Source organism: Schistosoma mansoni, assembly GCF_000237925.1.
Source record: "Schistosoma mansoni, WGS project CABG00000000 data, chromosome 4 unplaced supercontig 0032, strain Puerto Rico, whole genome shotgun sequence".
NCBI classification, from domain to species: Eukaryota; Metazoa; Platyhelminthes; class Trematoda; order Strigeidida; family Schistosomatidae; genus Schistosoma; species Schistosoma mansoni.
Genome location: NW_017386017.1, coordinates 656,471 through 666,035, shown reverse-complemented (window position 1 = coordinate 666,035; position 9,565 = coordinate 656,471). Strand labels below are relative to the sequence as shown.

Genomic DNA, 9,565 nt, shown 5'->3' with positions numbered 1-9,565 from the left:
ATTTGTGAGGCGCACATTTATCTGGTGCTTCCTTGTACCAATATTTATGTGCTTAAATAAAATAAAATAAAAGCCTGTTTCGTGTAAAAAAGTTATTTCATAGTTAACTTTCATTGAATAGAAGAAAATAGTTAGACCAAGTGACATTTATTTTCAATGAATGATTGTGTAAACCTGTCATAAAGCATGAATCCAAATAATAAACTAAACTTCGTAATAAATATTTACACACTCAAGATTTGATGCGGATAACAATTTCGCACAGGAGCTGCCGCGAATCGTTATCGTCGAGACCAATGGAGTCGAATTCTGGGCTATACATATCCATCAACGTGCAGTATGTATGTTATCGTTGAACACACTAGTAACTATCGACAAGTCATTCTTACTGTCGTAGACATGAACAAACTGTTCGAGTAACCAAACTGTAGATAAGTCACAACCGATCAGTTAATACGTAAGAGAAATTTTCAACTTTGAAAAATACTGTAATCTCCACAAAACCCCTTCCGTCTATGCTTACCTTTGATTATGTGAGATTGTTCTACCATAAGTTTTCTATCAACAATTTGAAAATTTCTTCAACGTATTCAACAATCAGTAGTGACTTATCTAAAGTTTGGTTACACGAAAAGTTTGTTCATGTCTACGAAAGTAAGAATAACATGTCGATACCTACTAGTGTGTTCAACGATAACATACTACTGCTCATTTATGGATATGTATACCACAGATTTGACACTAGTCAAAATCCAGAATAAACCATATAGAAATCCGAGACAAATCAACATCATATTGATTTTAGAGAGGCGACATCATGAGCTTATATCATAGACATTTTAATCAATCTATCAAAAACCAAACCATGCTAAGGTTACAGTCAAACAAAGATGGAGTGATAATACACTTATAATCATCACTATTGGCATTAAAAAAATATAAACTCATGTCTAAAACATAATAATAATCTCAAATAATGAACTTGAAAACAAACTGGTTCGATGACCTCAATTAGCCTTTCATGAGTGAAATTAAAGGTTGACGACTAAAAATAATAATAATGGTAGCTTGAAAAATTTAATGTTTATTATAATACTTATAATTGTTGATGTTAGGATTCTTATGACTCTTTACCAAGTTTAGGTTTATGTACTCGGATGTGAAATATATAACTTATGTGAGAGCTAGTGACAGTACTCGGTGATCACTACTGGAATTAATCAGTCATAATCAACGTAGAGTATGACACAAGTGCGTCGTCGCAAATTCCTATACCACATAACCACGGAATGAAATTACCATGATGAATACCAAAGGAATCCAAATAACGTAGTATCCGTGATAATGAGAATAACTGAACATTGAGAATGTAACTCGAAAAGTCAATGTGAAGTAATACTCGAACTCAAGAGAGAAAGCTAAAAAAATTGGAGGGATTTTTGCCATAATGACCGATCTTGAGCCGTGCCACTCAACGTCTCTAACCACTAACTTCCCAGGACCCCAACCAGATAGTCTGCATCTACCAACATGACCCGGATCAACAATCAGTGAACGATGCCACGTACTTGTTCGACATCCTAGTTCTCCTCCAACCAACTCCTAGACCAGTTAACACCAACCGTCGAACCAGGCGATGGTTAGGCATACCTAACAAATGTCCAAACCACCTTAGATAATGAAGACTCACAACCTCAATCAATTTGTCATCATGACCTTGTACTACGCGAACATGTTGGGGCGATCCTGAAAATTTCTTGCAATAGACAAGAAAGATTCAGGAAACATTAGGAAGCACTCTATCCAATCAGCGTTTGACTAGAAGTTTTAATAGAAACATCGCGAACGTAAAAAGTCACATGTAGAGTTTCTGATTGGCTGATTACTACACTGCTACTATTTTTAGTATCATTCCAGAACTTTCAGGAAAACCCAAGGACTTCTAAAATATTATATAAACCCTATATTTTCTGTACATAAAGAAACCTTGGAGTAAAGTGCATACCACATATTTTGCGCCTTTTCTCTCGTGTTCAAGTCGATGTGTAGATTTAGCTTGGGGGTTATGAGACTAGCTTAGGATCCGAGTACAGCGTTCAATTAGCAAGACTTATCAGAATAAACACAAACATTGCTCACTATATCGTTTTACGATACACGTGCGATGTTTAGAATAAGGCTGATTCAATGAATATATATAACGATGGATGATTTAACATATTTTTCTCGTGGGTTTACTGTGATGATACATTAATACAATAATGAGATTAGTCACGTTATATCAGATCCAGGATTCACAATCCAGAATAGCGAACCAGATTAACACTAGATAATTACTTTACTCAACACAGTTACAAGCAGTCACATTCAGTGAGTCCGAGGCAGAAATCAATAACAGGAAAGGATATCACATATTTAATGGTCAGTAAACTAAGTATTTGTTTGTCCACGCTCAACGACTAATTATATTCTTACTTTCACTACCACATATCACAAAAAAATATGAAAAGGTGATGACGTTTAAGGATTGATCATACAAAAACAATCACCATTTTTTCCTATGTTAACACAACAAGCTTTCAGCACAGAAGTTATTTTTATTAAGTTAACTATAATAGGGAACATAGAGTCATACAAAAGAACTACACTTAAAAGACGAATCAATCTGATTGAAGAAACCACCACTCGATTTATGCTTAGAACTTTTTCTATACAAAGTAACAAATAGCTTGTACTTAGTTGTGAGCAAAGTAAAGCCTATTAATATTTAGCAACTAAACAGCTTAAAATTGATAAACGGGGCAAGATTGCAAAAATAAAGACAAACTTGAGTGATGACATGAAAAGTGACTCTGGAAAAAGGATTATTTTTAAATATGGAAAACGAATAGAATTAAAATGTATCCAATATTTCAGCATGGTTTATGAAGTTGTTCAAGTAACTTAGACGTCCTTAAATTTCCAAATAAGTAAATAACTAAGTAAACATCTGTAGTTCAGACCACAAACTGATATTAGTTAGACAACCAACGAAAACCAGGAAGCATTGGACATCTGTTTTTTCTCGGCATGGTATTTCTAAGGAGTCCATTTCCACGACCCCACCACAATAGATCATATGTAAGACTTTCGGTCTTGAGGCGAGCAATGTAAATATTGGTTCATAAAAACGATTCTTCTATTTTGAAATCTAAATCATAAACTTGATTCATAGCCCTAATCCAAACTGTGACAGGTCCATTCATCATGAAAGCTCTACGACCGAAGCATCCGTCTCAGGAAACATGTTATGTCTGAAGTGGTTTCGAATTCACTTAGTCAGCGAAAGGAACAAAGACTTGTGACCAGAGACCAATAGGCTAGCTATTCTGACGCGTCCCAGACCCAGCTAACTAGAGTGAGAAGTCCAAGTTGGAAGTGGGGAAAATATATTCCTTAAGCAGCCAGAAGCACAAGCAATCACAGCAGGAAGAAATCAAACATATATATAGCATAAAATTGTCTTTGGGAAGCATTACAAAATAGCACACTGAAAGATACAACGGACCAATAGCGTTTAAGATATTACCAAGTGGGAAATACGACTCGAAAGTGGAAAGAGCGCTTTTGGCGCGAAAACAACGAAATTCAAATTTTCGAAATAAAATTACAAAGATAAGTCATTTACCAAGTGAGTTCTGGGGATTTAACAACCCCAACAAAACGAAACTCCACCAAAATACACAGGTAAAATTATGCCAGTTCCTTTTTAGAGTCACTTAATGATATCTACAGGATATGGTACTACAGAAAAATTTTCTACAACAAAATGTTACTTTTTGATTGAGATCATGAATTGATGAATGCCAAACCATCATTGAAAACCAGGAGGCACTAGACTGCCGTTTCGTCCTAGTATGGGACTCCTCGGTAGTGAGCGCCCACGACCCCGCACGCGGGATTCGTACCCAGGACATCCGGTCTCGAGCGCGAACGTTTAACCTCTAGATCACTGAGCCGGCATCCAACGGTGTAAATGTCTAACTTCAATCAATCCGCGTGCTGGATTGAGGATGCGCGCTGCCGAGGAGTCCGATACTAGGACGGAACGGCAGTCCAGTGCCTCCAGGTTTTCAATGGTGGTTTAGCATTCATCAAATCATGATCTCAATCAAAAATTTAACAATCTCCATAACCACACACTGAAAATGTTACTTACTTGTACTTGTCTTAACCATACGCATATCTTCACCACTGAGCAGATTATGTAGTAAACGTTTCGTATCGATTGGACGCATTGAGAATAAAGCATACAATGAATCCTCGACAGTTAAACCCAAACCACGAGCTAATTCAGCAGCCATCATTTGGATTATTAGCCCAATGCGTAAGCGTAAAATATTTTCCATTTTTTGAGGTTGTGTACGTGCAAACATTGACAAATAAATAAGAATTTCCTTTAAATAAATCGAAGGAATTTAAAGAGAATGAGTGGATCTAAAAGAGGTTAAACTGAGAAACTAAATGAGATTAATATCTCTCAGTAAAAATATCGAAAGACAGACGGAAAAAATATGTATGATTCACTTTCAGGTTCCCAGAAAAGTTTGATAGAAAGTGTCAAAAAACCACGGATGATGAAGGAGTTTGATAGTGAACAAATTGATGTCCGAGGTTTTTATGGCGTATGCCTCTGTCAAATATCATGTGACAAAATCGCTAAACAGAATACCAACTTCTGTGACCTCATCAATGTGCTAAACTAATGGTCCGTCAAATAACACTCGTAGCCTTGAGTCAACTCTGAATGCTTATTGGTCCTCTATATAGTAGCTTTTTACCTAACCCACCCCGTTTAGTCCAGAACACAAATATCAGTCTCCACTATATGAATCGTATATTTCAGACATATATGGTTTATATACGAGCAGAGGGAAGTATCGCTGAGGATGATGATTACCAATCACCACATATATATGTAGATGGTTTCAATATGTCAAGTCATAGACACTACTTATATAAATATCGTGGAGTTGAGGCTAATTCATAGGAGATTACGATGACAAAAGACAGAGAGCATTAATAAACCTCTTGACCGATATTAAAATGGAATACTGGGGGTGTTTCGCCTTTTTAATTCTCTTTGATAATACATTAATATCTCTCCGCTCTATTGACGGTCTTTTATATGTTTTCCCAACAACGATGTAAACGATGTTTATTTAGACATTTATAAAAAAGAATGAAGAATAGAGCGCAGTAATAAGTTTGTTATTATGATTTCACACTAATAAAAATCTAGTTCTTAATAATAATAACAATAAAATCGACACCTGTCAGGCAGTGGTGTTAGACAATAGTACTACGAATTTAAGAGTTTATATCACGGACTGATTTTAGACAACTAATGAAAGCTAGGAAGCACTGGATAGTGGCTTCGTCCTAATACGAGACTCCTCAGTAGTGCGCGTTCACGACCCCACTAGAAGAGGATGAACTTAGGACCTTCGATCTCGCAGTGAGCATCTAAAATTTAGACCACCACTAAACTGATGTCCAATGGTTTACATATGTAACTTAAATCAATACGGGATATTGGGAATGTCTCTGAAAATAATTGAGAATGATTAATAAAGTAATTAAATGATGAGATGGATAGAGCAATTAATATTCAAAGGTATTACTTATCGAACAAAAAACTGAGATAATTGGTTATAGATCCGATGATGTAATAAAAGAGAACTAGAGAGACTTCGACAAACAGCTGAATATTAAAAGTTATGTAAAGATAAAAAGAAGAGAACGTTACAGTTATGCAACGACAAAAAGTTTCGAAGAAAGACATTGGTCAATGAAATGGTATAATAAATCTATTGTAACCCAATCTAATGCTGGTTATTTTGATGTCTAAAGTAAGGAGAGCACTTGTACAAATTCCTTGTGAACACAAAATTCAAAGTCGTTATGGTGGATGTGATAGCTTTAAATGTATGTGAACAATATGGTACATTTTTGGTGGGACCTGATGAATAATTTAAAAAGTTTTGTCTATTTAACCTTTCATATTGATTAGAAAAGTAAGTACAGAGCTCGTAATTAACTTTGACGGATCCCTTCTTTTGATCAAGTTCATAAATTCAGTGACGTGTGTGTTTTGTTTATAATTCTGTAGTGTTCTCATCAATATTCATCACTTAACATGTGATGTAAGATAGAATAAAAAAGCATATTCTATGCATATATACACAACATGATGACGTTTAAAGGGAAAAGTGAATGAAGTATTCATCTATTTGTCGGCAAAATAAAAATCGACAGTGAATGCTCGAAACGTCTTGACATTAAAAAGTTAGTAAACAATAGAATTGAACTAAGCGCTTAAAATCAAATCAATAACTACATCAAAATCAATAAAATGTTACAGCATTCCGTTGTATTGTGCTAACAATAAATAACACGTACAAAATATATACACATAATATACAATGTGTTGGATTCAAATTTTAAAATACGTCAACTCCTATATGTATTGGGGAAGAGCAGATAACTAAGCAACCATACAGCTAGACATACACACAAATAAATACTTCAACGGAATAATCAGCGATCATAATGCGTAGATGATATGTAAGGGGATAAACAAAGATGACAGGGTATATATATATGATGATAATCAGCACAATTGTTAGAAAGGGAAGATTGTAGTATAGAAAAGATGCAATTAATTACTATATACACAATATTGACCCATTAATTGTGTTCATTTCATTAACAACATCTTAATATAGTCAGTTAGTCACAACATAATACCTGGTACGTATGTATATCGGTTCAAGTTCCTATACCCCATAAACACAGATGAAGTTGTTAAGCTAAATCCCAGGATGTCAAAGGTAGTAACAGTATCAGTCACAATAGAAAAGATTAGACATCGAAGACAGGACTGGAGAAGAAAATATAAATTAGTAGAACAAAAACAAGAAAATTATGAGGAATTCAGAGGCTTGGAATCTGAGTGAAGATAAAAAATGGATGCACTTGCGCCATTGCAAACGATTAATTTCTAACAATGTATATCAAAAAAATTTCCATAAATAGAATAGAAACCTCAGGTCTAGAGGCGGTAATTTAATAGTTAAAGAGTATTTGACTACCAACAACTAAGCATAATAGGTTCACAATTTGTTCTGTCTTCTTTAAGTTGATTAGTTAACTGTTGAAACGACTTTATTCGTCAACTGTGTCACACCATAACAAATGTAATCAAGTGTTTACTCTATTAGAAAAATTTTTATTTTTAAATGTAACTATTTTTTAGCTTCATCAATAAAATGGGTGTAGTTATTAAGTGAGTGAAAACAACAGTGATTGTCTTACTTGCGTAAGTATTGTCATTAAACTGTCTTCACCACACGCTTCTTGTATCAAATCGCATAATTGATCCGGTGATAGTGGTGCATCAATAACTTTTTCACGTGGTTCTGGTGGTAAGCCAACAGTTACTTGCTTTTGTAAAACTAATATATCAGCTAACGATTTAGCCAAACTATCAGCACGTTTACCTAAGAGACCAGCTGTGTAACGTAGTAGGAACCATGATGTTGTCTGCGTGGCTCGTTCATAGACCTAATAAAATAGAAGAAAAAAGAGAAAGATATAGCAAAAACGTAAGTAAAGTAATTGAATCAGTCTATTATTTAATATGATCAGATGATAGTTTAAAACTGCTTTTCTATACAGTAACCACTTCCAAGCTTAAGAAGTGATGTGTATGAGCGCTGGTTCAATAATTATGGAACTCTACTTGAAATAATTGTAGTTTGTAGGTTCCGATCCAGCTACACTTGCTTTAGTCCAAACACCTGTGCCAATTACACGAGCATGTATATGTTTGGTGAGTTGCAGTACTTAAAATTTAAGTAGAGGCCGATATGGAAGTTGAAGTGATTGACCTTTAACTGCCGGATAAGACATATAAACCCTGATTCAAGTCTTTCGATTTTGGCAACTGAGTAATTGAAAATTAAGTAGACAGATGCATAGTCAGTTACATGAGTTAGTTATATTCTAGTTAAAATGACAAAATAAGATACCACAGTTCTAGTGGGCACCACTCACAAGAATGTTTGTAAGTAGTGTGTAGTGGAACGTGGAGTCAAAGTTGCAACTGTCAGATGGAATGAAGAGTTTCAGTGGATCGGAAGCACGGTGCTGGCAGAAAACTTGGAGACCGGACGAGAAGACAGTTCAGATGGCAGAACACAGTGAAAGATGAAAATGGACGATTGAAGACTAGGTATATGTAAATACTTAGAAGTTTCTCAAAATATATACACCTCTCCTACCTATTGTCTTGTATAAAATAATGACTACATTAACTAAGTGGTGTGATCCCTTGTATATTGCTCAGAAAGAAAAGGGAAATTTCCAAAAACATATATCATGGTTGTGTATAACACATTACAAGACATATTCTCTACTCATCATTACACAGACTCAACCTTGATAATATAGTAAAATGTAACTAAATAACCACACACTAGTCTATAAAACATTAATTTTTAAGGACTGAGTTAACCAAAGTTTAAGTCAATGTGCGAAACAACTTGTTTTATGCAGTCAAACGGGTAGACTTTTGTGCTTAGAGATGGCTACAACGCACATTTCAATACGGAGAAAATTAAACCGAATCACATGTTACACAGGCGATTATATAGTAATTTAGAGAATCGACTCAATATTCGCAAATCAACATCAGCAAAAGAAAAAAAAGGACGGAAACGTTTACACAATGTTCTATAATAGATTAAGCTTATCAAAACAAAAAGGAATTTCTAAATTGGTGCCATTAACCGCATAGCCTTGGTTGAAGTTAGACATGTAGATCATGGGATATCGGCTCAGTCTTAAGATCAAGAGCTCACCACCAGACCAGACGTTTCTGGGTTGGATGCATCTGGAGATGCATGCTGGAGAGTCCTATACTAGGATGAAATAGCATTCCAGTACTTCCTGGACTTCAATGACTGTTTAATCAAGGTCAACCCGTGATGCAATCAACCAGTAAGTCGTAAACAGAGTAGAACCTTGGAGATATGTGGATCTGTTGGTTACGGTAATTGCGCGGGCTCTAACCCATGTTACATGACACAGACTAATGGATTAATGGACTGATGTAACATTGTGGTCCGGGTACTTCCAGTTTTTTCCAGACACTTCCTATACCAGTTAGCAACGCGCACCGAGATTAGTGGAGCTCGGATATAGCCAACACACATTCGATGAAGACTCACTGCCTCATCAATTGATTTATTATTTTCACCTAGTACCCAGTGTCTAATCTCAGGATTACCAACACAACGATTTGATAACACCCACATAATATTTAACATATTTCTTAAACTAAAGATTGTTTTGAATGATTAATTTCATTTATTCGATCTCTATGTTTTGAGAAACATAAGTTAAGCTATATAAGAACTCTCGTCTAAATTAGAGCGAATAGTTTCACAGTATTTGAGCGCCGAGTTGATGTAAGACATTAAATAGGAGTAATATATTTGTAAAATCTCAGCGAATGAATTTG

At 35.2% G+C, this 9,565-nt stretch overlaps 1 protein-coding gene across 1 annotated transcript in view; it reads right to left on the bottom strand.

Moving 5' to 3' along the window:
* The window catches only part of Smp_149040 (phosphorylase B kinase alpha, kpb1, putative), a gene marked incomplete at both ends in the record, with an annotated part of 47,957 nt that overhangs the window by 10,970 nt on the left and 27,422 nt on the right, over positions 1–9,565 (bottom strand). The window contains 2 exons of the mRNA XM_018791124.1: positions 4,199–4,436; positions 7,357–7,605. Of these exons, the coding sequence (XP_018645642.1) occupies positions 4,199–4,436; positions 7,357–7,605 (487 nt within the window). The remainder of the gene's footprint in view (positions 1–4,198; positions 4,437–7,356; positions 7,606–9,565) is intronic.